This window comes from Balaenoptera borealis, assembly GCF_965194805.1.
Source record: "Balaenoptera borealis genome assembly, chromosome: 11".
Taxonomy (NCBI): Eukaryota; Metazoa; Chordata; class Mammalia; order Artiodactyla; family Balaenopteridae; genus Balaenoptera; species Balaenoptera borealis.
Window position 1 is genome coordinate 6,353,651 of NC_138868.1, and position 20,843 is coordinate 6,374,493.

The following is a 20,843-nucleotide window of genomic DNA, read 5'->3' on the forward strand; positions in this document are numbered from 1 at the left end:
CGCTCTGACTTGGGGTATAGGCTGGGGAAGGGGGGTTCTCCCACTCGCCTGCTCCCCAGAGGTGGGGGCTGGGCCCTGGACTGCCTGGTGCTGGTGAGCAACGTCTGAAGCAACATGTGGCACAGGCAGAGCACGTGGCCTTGGGTGGGGACGGGGACTGGGTGCTCGGTGCTTGGAGCCTGGATCATGTCTGCACCTGCCCCAGTCACTTGGCAGATTGGCAGGGCAGGCTGGCAGAGCCCGTGTGCGTGGGAGGCAGCTGGCAGCAGCGCCATGTTCTGACGACCTCACAGCCAGACTCCCTCCTGTTTAGCGCTGACTGTTAGAACCACCCCCAGAACCTCAGTTAAGCAAAGAGGTTAGTTTCCATGGAGACACAGCATCCTTTCTCCACGGCAACCTGAAATCCCCAAACGCAAGTTAAGCTCAGGAATGTGTCATCGGTGACCTGTAGGGGGCGCTCTCCCACAAGGCTGACCTCAAGACTGTGGACAGATGAGCAGTTGACCACAGACATAAAGGTGCCCCAAAGGCGAGGCCTGTGGGGACCTAGATGGGCCCTGTTTAACCCCTTCCTGCCCACCTGTATGATTCGAGGAGGCTGGCAAGGCTGCAGGACGCAGTGTGTGGAGGTGGTAGCCCCACAGCTGGGGCCCTCGGAGGGCCACTTGCATGGAGATGATCCCTGCCCCCAGAGACTGGGCCCAGAACAGAGGAAGCAGGCACTGCCCGGGCTGAGTGGACACACAAGAGTTAACTGGCGGCTGTGACAGGGCGAACCGCCCTCAGGAAGTGTTACTCACCACTGGGAATGTGCGTGCTCTTGCCTTGGGGGCTGGATTCTCTTCCTGAGTCCCCGGAGATGCCGAAGGAGCTCCCAGCCATGGAAGCCCCTGGAGAGACTGGAGCAGGCCTTCTCGGAGCCCGCAACACAACCAGCTTCGCACCTGGGCACCTGGAGAGAGAAAAGTTAGTGAAGTAGGAAGGGCAGCCCGGTGGGGCAGGTGGTGGGGGGGGCGGGGGGGCAGGCGGGGGGACCACAGAACTGGGTCTGTCCTGGGGCAAAGGAGGGGGAGAGGGTTGGGCAAGGGTCCCAGCCCCTGGCCCCCTGCTCAGGTCTGGTGCCTGCCCCCAGGCCAGCCCAGGACCCGCTGTACGACGTGCCCGATGCCGGCGGGGCACAAGCAGGTGGGCCCCAGCAGCCCGGGCGCACCGTGAGCCTGCGGGAGCGTCTGCTGCTCACCCGGCCTGTGTGGCTGCAGCTGCGGGCCAACGCCGCGGCGGCGCTGCACGTGCTGAGGACCGAGCCCCCTGGGGTGAGTCTTTCCCCACCCCTGGGGCTGGTGGCTGAGGGTGGGAGGGAGAGGGGCAGGACGCGGAGGTCCTGAGCCTCCGACCCCTGTCCGCTCGCAGACGTTCCTGGTGCGGAAATCTAACACTCGCCAGTGCCAAGCCTTGTGCATGCGGCTGCCCGAGGCCAGCGGCCCCTCCTTCGTCTCCAGCCACTACATCCAGGAGAGCCCTGGGGGTGAGAGGGACCAGCCTGGCGGGAGGGGCTGGAAGCCATCAAGGCAGGGCACCGGGGTTCCCCAGAGAACAACCTCACTTCCCGTCTCTCAGGCGTCTCCTTGGAGGGCTCAGAGCTTGTGTTCCTGGACCTGGTCCAGCTCATCTGTGCCTACTGCCACACCCGGTGAGCCTGCCTGCAGGGCGCCTGCTGTCCATGGGGCCCTGCTCCCTGGGATACCCTGTCCTCCTCCCCCACAGACCCTCTCAGTGCCCACAGCCCGGAGCTTTCCTCACTCCTGACTCTTTGCTCCCCTCTCCGGCCTCAGGGACATTCTTCTCCTCCCGCTTCAGCTCCCCAGAGCCATCTGCCAGGCAGCCACCCGCAAGGAGCTGGAAGCCATCTCCCATCTGGGCGTTGGTAAGGGCTCCCCTGCTACCCATTGCTCAGATGGACAAGCTGAGGCCAAGAGGGAAAGGGAAGGCATGGGCACACAGCCTGAAGCCTGTGCCTCTCCCTTGGTTGGGCCCCTCCCTGAACCCCCTGAGGCCCCAACCTGTTTCTCTTCCCTAGAGTTCTGGAGCTCCTCCCTCAACACCAAGGCTCAGCCAGGCCCATCTGAAGGCCCACTGCTGCCCCGGCTGAAGCCCCGGTCCCCACAAGAGCTGGACCAGGGCACCGGAGCTGCCTTGTGTTTCTTCAACCCCTTGTTCCCAGGGGACCTGGGCCCCACCAAGCGGGAGAAATTCAAGAGGAGCTTCAAAGTGCGTGTGTCCACAGAGACCTCCAGCCCCCTGTCTCCACCAGCTGTGCCGCCTCCCCCAGTCCCAGTGCTGCCAGGGACAGCCCCCAACCAGACAGAAAGGTTGCCCTCTCGCCAGCTGCTGCGGAGGGAGAGCTCAGTGGGGTACCGTGTGCCAGGGGGCACCAGCCCCAGCCTCCCGCCACTGCCTTCCCTCCAGGAGGTGGATTGCGGCTCCCCCAGCAGCTCAGAGGAGGAGGGGGTGCCAGGGTCCCAGGGGAGCCCAGCAACGTCACCCCGCCTGGGCCACCGGCGGCCCCTGCTTCGGTCCATGAGCGCTGCCTTCTGCTCCCTGCTGGCGCCCGAGCGGCAGGTGGGCCGGGCTGCCGCAGCGCTGATGCAGGACCGACACACAGCCGTGGGCCAGATGGTGCAGGACCTACTGACCCAGGTGCGGGCCGGCCCTGAGACCCGGGAGCTGCAGGGTATCCGCGAGGCGCTGAGCCGGGCCCGAGCCATGCTGAGCGCGGAGCTGGGCCCCGAGAAGCTGCTGCCACCAGAAAGGCTGGGTGAGACTCCAGCCCGGGGCTCTGCCGGTTCAGCCCCATCTTCGCATTCCACTCTCTCTGCCTCCCCACACTGCCAGCCTGTCTCTCAGTCTGTTCTGCTGCTTTACAAACCCACCTTGTCTCACCACCATTCAAGCAAATTCTGTCCACCGCCTGCCTCCCTGTCACCAAGTTTCCAACTCTTTTTTTTTTTTTTTAATTTATTGTTTATTTATTTTATTTTTGGCCGCGTTGGGTCTTCGTTGCTGCGCGCGGGCTTTCTCTAGTTGCGGCGAGCAGGGGCTTCTCTTCGTTGCGGTGAGCAGGCTTCTCATGTGGTGACTTCTCTTGTTGCGGAGCACAGGCTCTAGGCGTGCGGGCTTCAGTAGTTGTGGCTCACGGGCTTAGTTGCTCCGCGGCACGTGGGATCTTCCCGGACCAGGGATCGAACCTGTGTCCCCTGCATTGGCAGGTGGATTCTTAACCACTGCACCACCAGGGAAGTCCCAAGGTTCCTTCTCTTTTTCATCCCTCTCCTCTCCTGATCATGCCCTTCCTCCCAGGGACTCTGCCCCCTACCCCTGCCCTGGTTCCCCTGACCCCTGCCTACCTCTCCCCCGCAGAATGCGTCCTGGAGAAGTCGCTGCATCGCTCCGTGCTCAAGCCTCTCCGGCCCATCCTGGTGGCCCGCCTGCGGCGCCGTCTTTCCGCCAATGGCTCCCTGGGCCGCCTGGCTGAAGGCCTCTGCCTGGCCCGGGCCCAGGGCCCCAGAGCCTTTGGGTCCCACTTAAGCCTGCCCTCCCCAGTAGAGATGGAACAGGTGCGCCAGAAGCTACTGCAGCTACTTCGCGCCTACTCACCCAGCGCCCAGGTCAAGCGGCTCCTGCAGGCCTGCAAGCTGCTCTACACAACCTTGAGGACCCAGGCGGGTATGCCCCCTCCCACCACCTCCCACTGGCCCCTGCCAAGTCAGAGGTAGGCCACCAGGCGGAGGCTCCAGGAATAGCACAGCAGGGAGGGAAAAAAAAAAAAAGGGTCCAACCCTCCCATTTCACAGATGGTAAAACTGTGGCCCAGAAAGCAGAGCATCCACTCCCCAGGCCTTGCCCCCTGGTTGCCATAGAGACCACAGTGCCCAAGGCCTGGCAGGCGGAGGGGAGGGTCCTTGTCTAAGACAAGTAGTGGATTCTGACCCTGGGGCCCCAGAGAAGCCTGAAGCTTCCTCCTCCACCACCCACAGGGGAGGGTGCGGGCGCCGATGAATTCCTCCCACTGCTGAGCCTCGTCCTGGCCCAGTGTGACCTTCCTGAGCTGCTGCTGGAGGCCGAGTACATGTCAGAGCTGCTGGAGCCTGCCTTGCTCACTGGAGAGGGTGAGGGACCCCACACACGCCCCTTCTGTCTGGGTGAGGCTGGGGCGCCCTGACTGAGCAGAGGAGGCTGAAGGAGCAGGTCACTCACGCCCAGCCTGAGCCGCATTCCTCCCCTTCTGTCTGGGTGAGGCTGGGGCGCCCTGACTGAGCAGAGGAGGCTGAAGGAGCAGGTCACTCACGCCCAGCCTGAGCCGCATTCCTCCCCTTGTGTCCCAGGCGGCTACTACCTGACCAGCCTCTCGGCCAGCCTGGTCCTGCTGAGTGGCCTGAACGAGGCCCACACCCTCCCGCTGAGCCCCTCGCAGGAGCTGCAGTGCTCCCTCAGCCTCTGGGAGCAGCGCCGCCTGCCCGCCACCCACAGCTTCCAGGTAACAGGATTGGCCAGCCCCGGGGGGAGTCTGGCATTGTCTGGCGCAGTCCTCTCCTTTGCCCAGTGAGACCCAGGAAAAGAGGGGGAAGGGGAAAGGCCAGTCCTGCATCACCCCGCGACAGAAACAGCGCCCCATGCGGAACACACGTCCGAGCCAGCCTTTCTGGAGGGTGCGTTCCACGAGCCGGCACTGTGCTCAGTGCTCTGGCGGCTCAGCCTTGACTCTTCACAGAAACTCTGAAGTGGGATCATTATTTTACAGATGAGGAAACTGAGACATGACATGGGGAGGGAAAGGGATGCAGGCAGATCCTGGCTTCTGGCCCCCAACTGGACTCAGGCTTCCAGCCCGTGACCCCCTCAACCTCCCATCTGGGCTCAGGCGTGGTATCCTCAGAGCCAAACAGCATCTCTGCCCTTCACCCTCCTTCCATCCAGTCAAGGGACCCTTTCTAGCCTTGGCTAAGAGTCCAGATTTGATAGCCAGATCCTGTATCCAAATGCTGGCTCTGCTGCTTTTTGGCTCTGGGAGCTTGGGCAAGTTATATAACCTCTTTGTGCCTCAATTTTCTTGTCTATAAAATGGGGTAATAGTATCTACCTCCTGGGGTTGATATTTGGATGAAATGGGTTAATTCAGGACAAGTACTGAGGGCGCAGAGTAAGCTCCACCTGAGTAGGATTGTTAGGCTGTAGAGGCCTGCTGGGGCGTCCTTCCAGCCTGCAGCTGTGACCCGCTAGCCCAGGCACATCCCTCCCTTCCTCAGAGCCCCCGCTCAGAGCTCACCTTATTCAAAAAGCTTTTGCCACTGGTTCTACCACTGGATCTGTACCATCCCAGCCCTGTTCCTGCAGAGCCTCTACTGAGACCTCAAGCTTTGCAGCCAGATTTGTACCAGGCAGGACTGAGTTCTTGATTTTGCTTCTCCTCCTGCACAGCACCTCCTCCGCGTAGCCTATCAGGACCCCAGCAGTGGCTGTACCTCCAAGACGCTGGCCGTGCCCCCAGGGGCCTCGATTGCCATGCTGAATAAGCTCTGTGCCACCAAGTTCCGGGTGACCCAGCCTGACACTTTCGGCCTCTTCCTATACAAGGGGCAGGACTACCACCGCCTGCCCCCGGGAGCCCTGGCCCACAAGCTCCCCACCACCGGCTACCTCATCTATCGCCGGACAGAGTGGCGTGAGACCCAGGGGGCCTCACCGGAGGCTGCCACAGAGAAGGGCAGTGGGAGGCCAGAGGCAGAGGGCAGGGAGGAGGAGAAAGGGGCCCGGGGAGATGGGGACACTAAGGTCAAAACCAGTCCCAGGGACAGCAGGGGAGAGGCTGAGACAATGGCCGAGGGGGGCGAGGACCAGGCCAGGGGAGGCCCTGCTCAGCCAAGGGGGCCAGAGGCTGAGGGAAGCCAGGCAGCAGAGGAGTAGCTGGGAGTGGGCAGAAGGGCCATTTGGGGCAGAAAACTCTGAGCCTGCTGGGAAGGACTTTCAGAGCCATCCGCCCCACTGGCCAAGGCACAGCCCCCTAGTCTTCCCCACCCCAGGCCGCTCCGTGTCTGCCACCTCCTCTGACTACCCAGCCCTCTGATCACACCTGCTGGGAGGTGCCTGGACTGGCCACATCTGGGCACTGGAGTAAAGCCCAGGGGGTTTTGGGGGGCCCCAGACGAAGGGCCCAAGGCCCCTTGGCCTCTCATCCTTCTCCCCCAGCTGGAGGCCAGCCATCCCGCAGTGGTGAGTGTGCCCAACAGGGGACAAATCCAACAGGGGCCCGATCTCTGGCAGTGGAGGGTAGGGCTTCAAGGCCCTGAAAGGCCCCACCCACTCCTGGGTGTCAGGAGGATTTGGGGAGGCAGCAAGACCTCGGGGCCCAGACCACCTGGAGGCCGAGCACTTCCAAACCTCAGTGTCCTCACCTGTGAAGTCGGGGTGCTACTGCTGCCCTACCTTCTCCCAGAAGTCTTCCATGGGTCAGGATGGATGGTTTTGTGGCAAAGCAGAGCTCAGACTAGGGGAAAGGGGAGGGAAGGAGGTTGGATGCCAGCAACACACATACACACACCTCCCCAGGGGTCCGTTCTCCACCCTCACGGAGGGGAGAGGCTCTCCAGGCAGCCCCGGGGACTGGGTCGGGTCCAGCTGAGAGAACACCCACGTTCTGGTCTTTCCCCAAGATGGGAAGTCCTCCCAGGCACTGTGATGTCCCAAGGGAATGGGACAGAGGAGACAGGCTTCTGAAGTGAGGTGAGGATTCGGAAATCATCTTCTCTGCACTTGACTCTTGGACCTCACAAGAGCTTTACGGGACACAGGGCCTGGCTTTTTACCCACTGAGGCTTGGGAAAGTGACTCCTAAAACACCACACAGGAGGCCATTGGGATCCCCACACCCAAACCAGGGGTCAGGTTCCAGCTACTCCTTGTGTTCTAAGCCACCAGTAAATGAACCCTGAAGGTCCAGTAGGCCCCAAAGGGAGGCCCAGAGCAGGCAGCAAAGGAGCAAAGAAAATACCAGCAACAACCCCAAGGGGGTGCACGTGGCCCAGGAAGCTGCCGAGAGGGTGACCTGATGGACGAACGCAGCTCCAGGGCAGCGGCAGTGTAGGTGGTCACAGGGTTTGCAGTCTTGCAGCTGCCAGGCAACTTGGGGACAGTGCCAGGGCCAAGACCTCTGGCCCTCAGCTGTCTTGGAGTCAGGGGTCTGAATGAGGCCAGCCTCAGGGGACCACTCCCTGGGAAGGAACTAGCCCCTGGTGGAAGGAGGACCCTAGCCAGTCTCTGAGGTGCTCCCTCAGACACTGAGCGCACAGGGACATCAGCTCATATATCAGACATGACAGCTGGAAGGTAGAAATCCTGGACATTGGGATTTCAGACCCTCCAGATACAGCCCAGGCTGCAGGGCTCCCAGATTTCTCACTAGGCCATCAGCAGCTCTTCCTTCCCCCACTTCTACCCGCCCCCCACAAGCTTCTCGTTGGTGGGGAGTCTCCCTTCACTCTTTTGTATGTCCCCCCCAGTCCCGCACCCACCCGAGTGCCCTGTACAGTGCTGGCCACTCCACAGGCGCTCAATAAATGTTGTCCACTAATTGGAGTTTGATAACTAAGAGCGAAGGGCAGTGGGGTGGGAGGTTAAGGGAGGGCTGGGTTCTGGGAACCAAACACAGGATGTCTCAAGTTCAGTCCCAGAGGAAGGACCTGGAATGGTTGCAGGGGGTGTTCAGAGAACCCCAGGGCCGGATGAAGAGCTGGTCTCGTGGGAACTAGGACTGGCCGAGGCTTCTGGGCCCCTGCAAGGGGGCCTCTGCAAGCCCTTTCCACCTCCTTCCCACCTCCTTCCCATGCTCAGTCCTAATTCCTGGCTCTGAGAATTCAGCATGACCCCAGCAGTGGCTCACTGGAGCACTGTCAGGCCCTGCCTGCTCCCTGAATCTTCTGGTTTACCTTCTGAAGAAATTCTGATGGGTTAGGGGTCCCAGCCAGATAAATCAGCATGACCAAGGGTCATGAGACAGGGGCTGGGGCTCCAGGCAGGGCAGCCAATGACGGGCTGGTCTAGAACTGATCTCATTATCCCCATTTTATAGATGAGGAAACTGAGGCTTGCTCAGGCAAAGTGGCTTGTTACAGGGCAGAGGACTCAGACACCAGGTTCCGTGGAGCTTCGGATTCTGCAGTCCTCCAAAACAGAAGGAGTTGTTTACTCATCCACTCAGCAATCTATTGTGTCCGTATGGACCAAGCACCCGCAGCCCCAGCCAGAGGGAGACAGCTGTGATCTGGGCAGTAGCAGCCTACTGTGCGCTCGGACTCTGTACTGCCCCCCACCCCACTCCCAGTACTGCCTTCCACCTTTGGCCTTCTGGAAGAGGAAGTCAGGGCTCTGAGAGGTGCCGTGCCATTTCCAGCATCCACTGCTGCAGGGCAGGGCTGGAACCCTGACGCTTGGATCTCTGGAGGAGCAGCAGAGTCATTTCCTCACTTGGAAATGTTGCACTTATCACCTCACGGTAGTTCCCTGTGTGAGTTTGTTTATTGTCTGTCTTCCTCAGTAGAAGGCCAGAGCCAAGTCGGCCTTGTTCCCTGCTGAATCTTGGGGGCCTAGAACAATGCCTGGCCCGGAACTGGCACGTAGTAAGTATATGTGGAGTGATTGATTCGGGAAGACTCAGCCTAACTGTTCATCCCATGGCTTGGGACATGGGGCGGTGCATCCTCCATTGCTGCCACCAGGGGGCGGGCGTGCCCCACTCCCAGTCACATGCCAGGTTCCCTTCTCTCCTGAGGCCGCCCAGGGACCCAGGGCATTCAGAGGACCTGTGCAGGGCCTGGTGCCAGGAAGGGCCCTGGGACCGTCCTGCGAATGGGGATCCTGCTAATGGAGGTTGGGAAGGGAATGAGAGAGCGGCCTCTTCTCCCAGGGCTCTCTGGCCAGGCAGGCTCAGGAGCCAGGCCTGTGGGGTGGCCTGAGAGAGGACCCTGCCAGGGTGGCGGGGAAGACAGTCATTGAGACCCACAACACCCTGACTCAACTTCAACACCAAGCAATTAACTCCCTGCCATGGCCTTGTGACCACCTTCATGCCCACAACTTAACACGCAAACACCCTGACTCACATTTGCACACAGGCTGTGTGACCCCCTGCCCTGCCAGGGTCACCTACAGTGAAGCCTGAGCACCGCCACCCTTAACAGGAACACCCAGAGTGTTAGGACACCCTGACACTGTTAGTCATTCATGCCCTGCAGGATGGGACACAGTGACACACATTGGCCCCTCCTCTGAGCCACACCCTGACGCAGACATCCCTAGATCTGCAAACTCAGAGATATTCCCTCACACCCTCCCTCTCGGGTTCAGAATGTGACACCCTGACACACATACATGGAGACAGGCCGACACAGAGACATGTGGTGACCTGCTCCACAAGGACTCCCATGGCAGGCTTACACCTACCCCTGCAGGACTGCCGCTGACACACCCAAGGCCCCCTCTGGGACATGCCTCCTCCTTCCCACGCTGCACAGGTGTGGAAGTGCAGACACACACAAACTCAGAGACAAGTGCAGACACACGCAGAGATACACATACAACATAACAACACACATACTTTTTTGTATTTTTGATGATGCAGAAGAGGTCCAAGTCCTTCTCCTGACTAATCTCACCGCCTGCCGTGGCCTATCCCTGCCACCACTAAGCTACCCCACCCCATGGTGGACCCTGGTGGGGGCTGGGAGTTGCTGAGAAGACCCTCTTGGGGGCGTGGTGACCCCACTGGCCAGGCAGAAGGCAGAGGCCGGCAGCACTGGGCGGGGAGGCCTGAGCTCATCAGATTCCAGCCTGAGTGATTCACGGGAAGTGCCTGGGGAAGGGGGGCGGGGGGACTGGTCCCGGGGCAGGGGCTTTGGAGGCCTGGGTGGGCTTCAGACCAGAGGGTCTTGGGTCCAGAGCAAGCCTCTGGTCTGGGAGGGGGGCTTCCCGAGGGGGTGGCCCAGACTGAAGGGGTGTCTGCTGGGTCTGGCTCCTGGGAGGGACTTAGGACACAGATCTGAGTCGCAGGATGAGACAATCAGTCCCTCCCGCCCACCCCACCCATGGCCTGGGCCCCTGACCCCGTGCCTTCCCGGCCCCAGCAGCTGGGTGTCTTTAGCAGGGGTTAGGCCAAGGGTGGGGGGCAGGGGTGGGGTGACCTTCACGGCCATCTTGGCCCCTTGGGCCCCCGGGCAGGCAGCCCGAGTGGCCCCCAGAGGCCTCGAGGGGCTGGACCAGCCTGGCCCAGTCGGGGCCGACAGGGTTACAGACCCTCGCTGCCCTGCCAGGCAAGGCCTCTGCCAGAGAGCTGAGAAGGCGCGCCTGTCCCAGCGCCAGGGATGTTTTCCTGCTGAGACGGAGCCCTCTGCTCCTGCTTCCCCCGGAGCCCCTGCCTCCCGGGCCGGGCTGATGCTTGGAGGACCCAGCTGCTCCTGCAGGGTGACAGAAAGAAAGGATGGGCTTGGGGACAGGACGGGGGTGCAGGAAGTGCCTTTCTTGGAACTCTGCACCAAAATAGCCCACTCCGTTCCTACTCTGGGTCTCAGTGTCCCCACGGGGGAGGTGTGTGTCACCAAGGAGACCCTCACCAGGGAGGGGCCTGAGCTGACCTCAGTCTGGCTTCTGCCCGCCATCCTCCCACCCCTCCCACCCCTCCCACCCCTCCCGCCTTGGGCTCTGCTCCACTTTGAAGTCCTAACATAAATATCATGTCTGCTTGGGTTCCCCTTCCCGGCCCGGTCACAGCCCCCAGACCTGGCTCCCACCCCAGCCAGCTCTGGGGGTGCGAGCTGGGGGAGAGGAGCGAGGGAGGCCTGGACCACCCAGGGAAGGTGGCGAGCCAGAGATCCGGGGACAGGAACAGGGAGACAGAGCGGGTGAGACGCCAGAGATGGAGAGGGGGGAAACGGAAGAGGGCAGAGAACAGAGAGACCCCAGAAACCAGCAAGGTGACAATGCTGGGGACAGGAGAGGAGAAAGAGGGACCCCAGAGACAGACAGGGGAGCTAGAGACCCCGACAGAGAGGGAAGAGAGGAACAGGGAGGAAGAGACCCTGCAGTCAGAGGGAGGGACAGTGAGACACAGAGGTCCCTGGGGACCGTGAACGGGCAGGAAGAGAAGGGAAAGTTCCAGGTGCCAGTGGAGACGGCAGGGGCGGAGACCGGCGTAGCAATGGAAAGGATGTGGTGGAAAGAGAGACGTCCCTGGAGACAGGATGACCAACCATCTCTGTTTGCCCGGGGCTGAGGGGGCTCCAGGGACACGGAACTTGCAGTGCTGAGACCAGGCAAGTCCTCAGCAAACGGGGAAGTGTGGGTCACCCTGGGTGGCAGGCCTCTGCCAGATGCCACAGGGATCAGAGAGTCCACTCGCATAGGTACCCTTCACACAGATGAGGAAGCTGTGGCCCAAGAAGGGCCAGCCGGGACGTCCCTGGAGCACACGGCAGGGCCAAGGCAGGGCCAGCTTCAGGGACGCTCCGTGGAGCCGCACGGGCAAAGGACTCCAGAGGGAGGACAAGAACAGTGAGGGCCGGGAGAGCACCTGTCCTGGGATCCCCAGGCTCGGGTACCGTCCCCGCTCTGCCTCCGCCTGTGTGACCTAGGGCAAGCCTTGTCCCTCTCTGGGCCGTGTGAACACTCAGGGGAAGGGCCGGGCCCCTCTAGCTCTGATGGGGACTCCAGGACTCATGGCCCCCTGGGCAGATGTGGCCAGATGTTCAGGTCAGGCATCTGCCAGGAGAGAGACTGGGGCTCCAGCTGGTCCCAGGTTGGGCAATCCAGGGGCAGCCATATGCTTCTTCCCTCACAGCTGTGGGCACACCCACAGCAGTGCCAGGGTGTGTGCGGGCCCTCGAGGACACACACGTCACCCAGCTGTGCACACCCACAGCAGTGCCAGGCTTTCACAAGCGCGCGCGCACACACACACACACACGGTCATGCACAGACACCAAGGTACACCCACAAACACACAGTCTCTCTGTATGGCAAAGACACCTCTGCCCCACCTCAGCCCCCTCCAGCTGTCAGAATCCTTTACCCCAGGGGCCAGGCCTGGAAGACACCCCTTCTTCCTGGGTCCCACCTTCTCCAAGCCTCTCTCTCCCACCCTGTCCGGTCCAGCAACACACCCCTTCCTGTGGGTCTCTCCCATCCAGAAGCACACAGGGTGTGGCACAGCACGTGGGGCAGGGGAGGGGGCCGCAATCAACCCCCTCCCTCCCAGTTTCCCCTCCCTCCCCACTCCTGCCCTAGGACCTCTCCCACCCAAGACCAGGCGCCTCCCGCCCACCCGTTGGCCCTTCCTCCTGAAGCCTGAAGGCTGGGGTGGTTTGGGAAGAATTTAGAAATGGAGAGAGGTGGGGGGATGGGGACAAAAGAGAAAGGAGGAAAAGAGGTGATTTGTACACAAAGCAATGTGCTGGCTCAGCGGCCCTCGTGCCAATGCTCTCTAGGACTCCTGCCCGGGGGGGCGCCCCTCAATCACACTCAGCTCCCCCATGCTGGCTGCTCCACTGGGCCCTCTGAGGGCCAGCCCCTCTGCAAGCTGCCTTCACCCCAACTCCAACAGGCCCACATACTGCATCCAGAATCACCGTCTGGCTTGTCCCAGTAGCTGGAAGACAACGCTCCTTCTGGGGAAGTGGGCTTCTGTTTCCATGGCCCTCCTGAGGTGAGCTCTCCCCAAAAGGGCCATGATCGGAGCGGGGAACCCCAGCCTCCTGACTCCCAATGTGAGTCAGCCACGCCTGGTGTCCTGAGCTGTCCCCACCCCAGCCAGGGAGACACATTGGCCTCAGGCCCCAACAGAGAAAACAGGCTGTGTGGTAACAGGGAAGCATCACACATGCTCCCTGCTGATGGTGGCCCAAGCTGTCCCGTCCTCCTGGGCTGCACTCCTACAGATCCATAGGGTTACATTCTGAGTGTGCCATCCATCACGGTGGCAGCTAATTATAAATTAGCATTTCTGCCTGATTCCCTGTACCCAACCATGCATCTAAACGTTTTCTCATCCACACACCCATCTACTTAGCCATCTATCCATCCATCCACTTACTCATTCCTAAATCCATCCATCTATCCATCCGTCCACCCATCCATCTATCCATCCATCCACTTACTCATTCCTAAATCCATCCATCTATCCCTCCGTCCCCCCATCCATCTATCCACCCATCCCCCCATCCTCCAAGCATTTATTGCATCAGTTAGCATCTTCTCTGTGCTATGGGGGAACCAAGATGAGTCAGGCTGAACAGGACTGGCATGAAGACCACAACAAGACCCTCTCTATCCCCTCACCCCCAGATCCATGATACTGCGCCCACTATATACCTTCTCCTGACTAGGGTAGGAAATTCTTTTTTTTTAAAATTCATTCATTCATTCATTTGTTTATTTTTGGCTGGGTTGGGTCTTTGTTGCTTTGCATGGGCTTTCTCTAGTTGCGGTGAGCGGGGGCTACTCTTTGTTGTGGTGTGCGGGCTTCTCATTGCTGTGGCTTCTCTTGTTTCAGAGCACGGGCTCTAGGCACGTGGGCTTCAGTAGTTGTGGCACGTGGGCTCAGCAGTTGTGGCTCGCGGGCTCTAGAGCTCAGGCTCAGTGGTTGTGGCGCACGGGCTTAGCTGCTCCGTGGCATGTGGGATCTTCCCGGACCAGGGCTCGAAGCCATGTCCCCTGCATTGGCAGGTGGATTCTTAACCACTGCGCTACCAGGGAAGCCCTAGGGTAGGAAATTCTTAGACAGCCTCCACCCCACCTCTCCCAACATGGATGGCCCTGGGGGTGGGCGGGTAGGTGAGTGCTAGATGCCCACCCAAACTGGGCACCCAGGTGCATCTCCAAGTCTCGTTCTCTACCTACCAAACCCTTAGTCTTGTTGGGATCAGGGTGTCCCACTCCTCCCCACTACCGCCCGCCTCCTGGCTCAGGCTTCCCTCCACTTGCCCAGCCAGGCCATCTGGAATTTGGCCTTTGACCCTCCTCCTCCTGCTTTGCTTGCCTGCTCCCCAATGCCTCACCCCCACTGAGGCTGTAGTCCTGACCTCTGATCTGACCCGCCCACTCGCCAGACGGCCTGCAGCCTCCCCTCAGACGCCCCAGCACTGGCCATTGCCCGAATCATGACTGGGACCGCCACACCCTTGGACCAGGCTCTGGCCAGCCCCCGCCCGCCCCTGAAGAGCCTCTAGCGGCTGCCTTCCCCAGCCTGCCCCGCCTTGCTACCCAGCTCTCCAGCCAGCTCCCTCCCCTCTCCCAGACTATTGCAGCAACCTCCTGACTGGTCCCTGGCCTCCGGTCCCCCCTCCACCCACCGCATACCAGCCACAGGGATCTCTCATCATGCCTCTTCCCCGTGACCCCCATGATGGAGGCCAGCCTTCCAGGGGCAGCTCCACCGCTTTCCAGGCCAGGCCTCTAACCCCCTTCTGATACTTTCTCTCCACTCTTCACTGTCCCTCTAACCCTAAACCTCCCTCCAGGCCCCGGCAGAGTCCTTTGTATTCTCCAAACACATCTTGAGCTCTCCCAGCTCAGTAACTTTGTCTAGGCTGTGCCTTCTTCCCATCATGCCTTCCTTCCATCCTCATTTCTTGACATCATACCAAACTCTCAGCCCGCTCCAACGACTCCTCAGGGCACTGCAGCAAAAAGAGAACTGGAAGAAGGGTCTGAGGCCTTGGTTCTGGTCCCAGCCCTGCCACACAGTCTCTCTGAGACCCCCTGGGCCTCAGTGTACCCACCCACAAAAAAGCTTGCTGATTTCCAGGGATCTCCCAGGTCTAGGATGGTATGACTTCTGGGGAAGGCTGGGTGAATGTGGGGAGCAGGTGGGCTTTGGCTCCAGGCAGAATCGCATCATCCCCCCTGCGTTGCCCTGAGCCAGATTTTTCACTTAGCTGAGTCTCATTCACTCATTCATGCATGCATTCATTCATTCTTTCGTTCAGCAAACCCCATTGAGCAGCATCTGTGGGCCAGGAGCTTTCCAGGCTCAGGGGATACAGTAGGAAATAAGACAATGACCCTGCCAAAATGGAGCTCGCAGTCTCCTAGGGCTGGAGTTCTCCACTAGGGGCAAGTCTGCCCCCAGGGGACATGACATTTGGCAATGTCTGGAGTCTTTTTTTTTTTTTTTTTTGGCCGCACCGCGAGTCCTGCGGATCTTAGTTCCCCAGGATCGAACCTGTGCCCCCTGCAGTGGAAGCGTGGAGTCTTAACCACTGGAACACCAGGGAAGTCCCAAGGAGTCATTTTTTATTGTCCCAACTGGAGGGATGCTACTGGCATCTAGACAGAAGCCAGGGATGCTGCTAGACATCTTACAACGCACAGCACAGTCTCTAGGAGACATCATTACCCAGCCCTGCCTCTCAGTAATACCGACGGCGAGAAACCCTGGCTATTGGGGAATTCAGGCCAGCAAGCAAATATACACCATGTCAGATAGGCGTAAGTGCAAAGGAGAAAAATGGAACAAGACCAGGGGGCCAGGGAGCCCCAGGGTATGGTGGAGGAGGGTAGTGGTCTGGGATGTTGATGCCTGAGCTGAGACCTGAAGAAAGTGAAGAAGCAGAGACTTTGCATCTTGCAGGAAGAGTGTTCTAAGCAGAGGAACAGCCAATACAAAGGCCCTGAGGTAGACATGTGCCTGGTGAGTTTGAGGAACATCCACAGGCCAGAGTGGCTGGAGCAGAGGGAATGAGGGGAAGGGAGAGGGATGAGAGAGGGAGTTTGCGGGGAGATCACAAGAGCCTGGAGGCCGAGCATGGTAAAGACCGGCCTTTCTTCTGAGTGAGATGGGGGCCTCGAGGGTTCTGAGCAGGAGAGTGACTGGATCTGACTTGGGGTTTAAAAAGATCCCTCTGGCAGGATGGAGAAGGCAAGAGAGAGACCAGAGGAGAGGATGTTGCATGAATCTAAATGGACAAGTGTAGTGACTTGGGCCAGACATGGGTGGCAAAGGTGGTGAGACGCAGTCAGATTCTGGATCTGTTCTGAAGGTGAAGACAACAGGATTTTCTGAGAGACTGGATCTGGGGTGTGGGAGAAAGAGGAGTCAAGGATGATCTCAAGGCTTTGGGTCTGAGCCAGTGGAAGGATGAACTGCCCCACATTGACTTTCCTCTCATGAGAAGGGGGATAATTCTCTGTGCTTCACAGATGTAAACCTTGAAAGAACGACCTTCCTGGCATATAGCAAGCCCTTCTAAAGTCCTGGTTCTCAAGGGGATTGGCCGCGTCTGCAAGGCCAGCCCTGCCACTGTAAGAAGGTTAGTTAGCAAAGCCGCCCTGGTTCCATCCCCCGCCCCCCCCAGATTTGCTCAGAAGACTAAGGAACATTTGTCTCATGCTTTGCAGCTGACAAAGCACATTTGCACACACTGAGTGCCGTGATACAATAGCCCGCTGAGCTGAAGGGCCCTGACACGTTAGCCCCGTTTTGTAGGTAAGAAAAATGGAGACCCAGAGAAGGTCAGCGACTTCCTGCAGTCACACAGCCGATTGTGGCAGAGTGGGAAGCCGGATCAGGACAGCAAGCTGAGGGGCAGAACCTCTTCTCAGCATCCCCGCCCCGGCTCAAATTTCTGCTAAGAGTGCAGTGGGTGTGCACGGGTTAATCTGACAACCAGCTCCCCAGGGACCATCCTGAATAATGGGCTCGGTACACATGCCTCCAGAGGCGTCCAGGAGGGGTGGGAAGAGGACCCCGGCCAGGCCTACGCAGCAGGCCCTGCCTGGGGGCAAGGAGGGCTCCACACATGTGACGCCTGTGTCACACACACGTGTGTACCATTGTGTGCCCCATGTCCATACATGGCCTCTCACCAGTCCCCTCCCAGCCAGCCCTGCTCACCCTGCCCACCCCCTCCCCCATGCACCCTGCCCTCCTGCAGTAGGGAGCCCAGAGAAGCATTTCCTGTTTGGGGGCCGCCTCCTCCCCCTCTAAGTCCAGGTTCCCAGGGCCCCAGGCTGAGCAGAGGTGAAGGGAGGGCAGCCCCCTGCCCTCCTCCTTCCCCGGCCACCCCCAACGCCCGGTCCAGCTGGAGCCAGGAGGCTTGAGGGCAGAGGTAGGAGCTCAGTATATAAATGAGGGCTGCGGATGCCCACGCCTGTGTGATCGAGGTGGTTCCCACATCCAGGGCCTGCATGCGAAGGTGGGTGACTTCCTGTGTTAGGGCCTGCAGAACCCACACCACTTTTCGCATGCACACCTAAAGGGTTTAGCATGTCAGAGTATGTGCAACTCTGGGACGAAGGGACAGAGTATGGAGAACGTGCGCTTGTGTGTGGAGAGGAGCATACACACGTGTGTGACGTGAGAGCGTGAGTCAGAGCATGTTTCCACACACATGACAAGCAGCTGTTCACGGGTGTGACAAGGTCGGTGTGTCCCGACTGGGGTCTCTGTGAGTCTCTGGGAAGCGACCTCAACCCACCGCCAAGAGCCCCAGACGGCACTGGAGTTTTCTGAGGGTCGTCCAGCCTCCTCTCCTCGATTCCCAGCCCGTTAGCAGCGCCTCCTCCCCTCCCCTGCCCCCACTCCCAGCACCCCCCACCCCTGCCCCCCGCCCGACTGCTTCCTGCTCTGGCGGCCCCGGGGGAGCGGGAGCAGGGAACTGGCTGCGGCCCCAGCCCACTCCTTACAAGGCCTGAGCCCGGCCCGGGCCCGCCCCCGGCCCGCCCGCCAGAGGCCCCAGTCCCGCCCCCTGTCAAGAGCGGCTGCCGGCCGGGCCCGGGCCAGTCGGGGGGCGTCGCGATGCTGCTGCGCCTGCTGCTGGCCTGGGCGGCCGCGGTGCCTACGCTGGGCCAGGCCCCCTGGGCCGCCGAGCCCCGCGCTGCCTGCGGCCCCGGCAGCTGTTACGCGCTCTTCCCGCGGCGCCGCACCTTCCTGGAGGCCTGGCGGGCCTGCCGTGAGCTGGGGGGCGACCTGGCCACGCCGCGGACCCCCGAGGAGGCCCAGCGCGTGGACAGCCTGGTGGGCTCCGGCCCGGCCAGCTGGCTGCTGTGGATCGGGCTGCAGCGGCAGGCCCGGCACTGCCAGCCGCAGCGCCCACTGCGGGGCTTCACGTGGACCACAGGGGACCAGGACACGGCCTTCACCAACTGGGCCCAGCCCGCCACGGGTGGGCCCTGCCCGGCCCAGCGCTGTGCGGCCCTTGAGGCGAGTGGCGAGCATCGCTGGCTCGAGGGCTCGTGCACGCTGGCCGTCGATGGCTACCTGTGCCAGTTTGGCTTCGAGGGCTCCTGCCCAGCGCTGCCCGATGAGGCAGGCCAGGCCGGCCCCGCCGTCTACACCACGCCCTTCCACCTGGTCTCCGCAGAGTTTCAGTGGCTGCCCTTCGGCTCTGTGGCTGCCGTGCCATGCCAGGCTGGCAGAGAAGCCTCTCTGCTCTGCGTGAAGCAGCCTGACGGTGGCGTGGGCTGGTCGCGGACTGGGCCCTTGTGCCCCGGTACCGGCTGCGGCCCAGACAACGGGGGCTGTGAACACGAGTGCGTGGAGGAGGCGGACGGTCGGGTGTCCTGTCGCTGCACCGAGGGCTTCCGGCTGGCAGTGGACGGGCGCAGCTGCGAGGACCCCTGTGCCCATGCCCTGTGTGAGCAGCAGTGTGAGCCTGGAGGGCCACAGGGCTACAGCTGCCACTGTCGCCTGGGTTTCCGGCCAGCCGAGGATGAGCCGCACCGCTGCGTGGACACAGATGAATGCCAGATTGCCGGCGTGTGCCAGCAGATGTGCGTCAACTACGTTGGTGGCTTTGAGTGCTACTGCAGCGAGGGCCACGAGCTGGAGGCTGATGGCATCAGCTGCAGCCCCGCTGGGGCCATGGGCGCCCGGGCTTCCCAGGACCTTGGGGACGAGTTGCTGGATGATGGGGAGGATGACGAGGATGAAGATGAAGCCTGGGAGGTCTTCGATGGTGGCTGGACAGAGACGCCTGGCATCCCGTGGATGGAGGCCACGCAGTCACCTGACTTTGGCCTGGCCTATAGACCTAGCTTCCCAGGGGACAGAGAGTCACGGATGCCCTACCTGGACCCCACCTGGCCACCCCCGCTTAGTGCCCCTAGGGGCCCCTACCACTCCTCAGTGCTCTCTGTCACCCAGCCTGTGGTGGTCTCTGCCACACGCCCCCCACTGCCTTCTGCCCGCCAACCCCCTATTGTCTCTGCCACGCGTCCGCCCCTGACCCCTGCCCCTCAGCCCCCCGTGGTCCCTGCCATACATCCAGCTTTGCCCTCTGACCACCAGTTCCCCAAGATCTCAGCCAACTATCCAGATCTGCCTTCTGCCCACCGACCCCCCGTTATCTCTGCCACACACCCAGGACCGACCCCTGCCCACCGGCCCCCAATTATCTCAGCCAAATATCCTGAACTGTTCCCCGCTCACCAGTCCCCCATGTTTCCAGATACCCAGGTCGTTGATACCCAGAACACCACTCATTTGCCTCGAATCCCAGCTAACCACGCCCCTCTGGTCACCACCTCCAGCGCCCGTCAAACCCCTGTGACCCCAGATATCCCGGTCCTCAAAGCCCAGGCCACCCACCATCCCATTACTTCCACTGTCCAGCCTTCTCTGACCACTACCTCCAGGCCCCCTGTGTCGCCTGCCCATCAAGTCCCCGTGCCTGCTGCCACCCAACCCCCAGCCTTCCACACTCCCCTGCCCCCAGAGAGCCCCACTAACCAGACCTCACCCGCTAGCCCGACACACCCCCATTCCAAAGCCCCACAAGTCCCAAGGGAAGGTACCCCTGACCCCAACCTGGCCCCGTGGCTGCCCTCGGCAGTCCCCACAGCCCTGGGGGAGGCCAGTCCAGCAGGCCGCAGCCGCAGGGATGATCGGTGGTTGCTGGTGGCACTCCTAGTGCCAACATGCGTCTTCTTGGTGGTCCTACTTGCACTGGGCATCGTGTACTGTACCCGCTGTGGCCCCCAGGCGCCCAATAAGCGCGTGACCGACTGCTATCGCTGGGTCACCCACGCCGGGAGCAAGGGCTCAACGGAACCCGTGCCCCACCGGGGCAGCCTCACAGGGGTGCAGACCTGCAGAACCAGCGTGTGATGGGGCGCAGCCCCCGCTCTGTGGGGTGGGGGAAGGGGCATGCGTTGGACACATGGGCCAGGCTGCACCAGGGACCCACGGGGGCTGCCCAGCTGGACAGAAGGCTTCCTGGTCCCCCGGGCCCAGCCAGGCTCCTCTCTCAGTCAACCGCTAGACCTGACTCTTGGGAGCTCTGTTTCCTGGCCCAGCACTCAAGACGGAGGAGATGCCGAGGCCCCCCAGGACCTCAGGGGGTGGGTTCTGGGGTCTTCTCCAATAAACGGGGTGCCAACCTCACCCAAAGCTCCTGACCCCCATTGGCGCCTGAGGGGAGGGTCTGGGAGGACTCAGAAAAAAGAAGGAGGGGATCTTCCTTCAGCTTGTTTGGGCTCCCCAGGAAATAAGGTAAGACTCCTCAAGGCAGGGTATGCTTTAGAGAGTCTCAGGGAAACAGGAGCCCAGAGAGGGCAGAACTTTGCCCAAGGTCACACAGAGAGCCTAGGAGTGGGAGGTTCGGCATGAAGAGAATTTCATATTGGTTCCTCTTTTTACATAACTCTTAGAAGGTGGGACTGAATCTGGAATGAGGGCTTCTGCTGAACTGGAGCCAAACTGGGGTTTAGGGGGTCAAAGGCATGTTCTAGGCCTGGTGATTCTGGGAAGTGAAGGTGGTCTAGAGGGTGAGCTCTGGTACTTCCCTTCCCCTCCCCGAAGG

At 61.0% G+C, this 20,843-nt stretch overlaps 2 protein-coding genes across 3 annotated transcripts; both read left to right on the top strand.

Annotated features, from left to right (window-relative positions):
* The first annotated feature begins 6 nt into the window (after positions 1-6).
* On the top strand, positions 7-7,627 carry RIN1 (Ras and Rab interactor 1). 2 transcript variants are annotated; one of them, XM_082342041.1, is made up of 10 exons: positions 7-969; positions 1,136-1,316; positions 1,414-1,528; positions 1,621-1,693; positions 1,836-1,927; positions 2,081-2,818; positions 3,421-3,726; positions 4,038-4,169; positions 4,386-4,537; positions 5,479-7,627. In XM_082342041.1, exons 1-10 carry the CDS (start codon positions 812-814, stop codon positions 5,962-5,964), a joined length of 2,433 nt encoding a protein of 810 aa, XP_082198167.1. In that variant the 5' UTR covers positions 7-811; the 3' UTR covers positions 5,965-7,627. The 2 variants fall into 2 exon arrangements, with proteins under 2 accessions (XP_082198167.1, XP_082198168.1); XM_082342042.1 differs by lacking the exon at positions 4,038-4,169.
* Positions 7,628-17,794: 10,167 nt separating this feature from the next.
* On the top strand, positions 17,795-20,425 carry CD248 (CD248 molecule). Its single transcript, XM_082342043.1, has one exon. It carries the CDS (start codon positions 17,840-17,842, stop codon positions 20,147-20,149), a length of 2,310 nt encoding a protein of 769 aa, XP_082198169.1. The 5' UTR covers positions 17,795-17,839; the 3' UTR covers positions 20,150-20,425.
* The last annotated feature ends 418 nt before the right edge of the window (positions 20,426-20,843 follow it).

Coding starts and splice junctions, on each gene's coding strand:
- RIN1 (XM_082342041.1), top strand. CDS start 812: ATGTGCGTGCTCTTGCCTTGGGGGCTGGATTCTCTTCCTGAGTCCCCG. Junction 1,529..1,620: donor CATCCAGGAGAGCCCTGGGG/GTGAGAGGGACC, acceptor CCCGTCTCTCAG/GCGTCTCCTTGGAGGGCTCA. Junction 3,727..4,037: donor AACCTTGAGGACCCAGGCGG/GTATGCCCCCTC, acceptor CACCACCCACAG/GGGAGGGTGCGGGCGCCGAT.
- CD248 (XM_082342043.1), top strand. CDS start 17,840: ATGCTGCTGCGCCTGCTGCTGGCCTGGGCGGCCGCGGTGCCTACGCTG.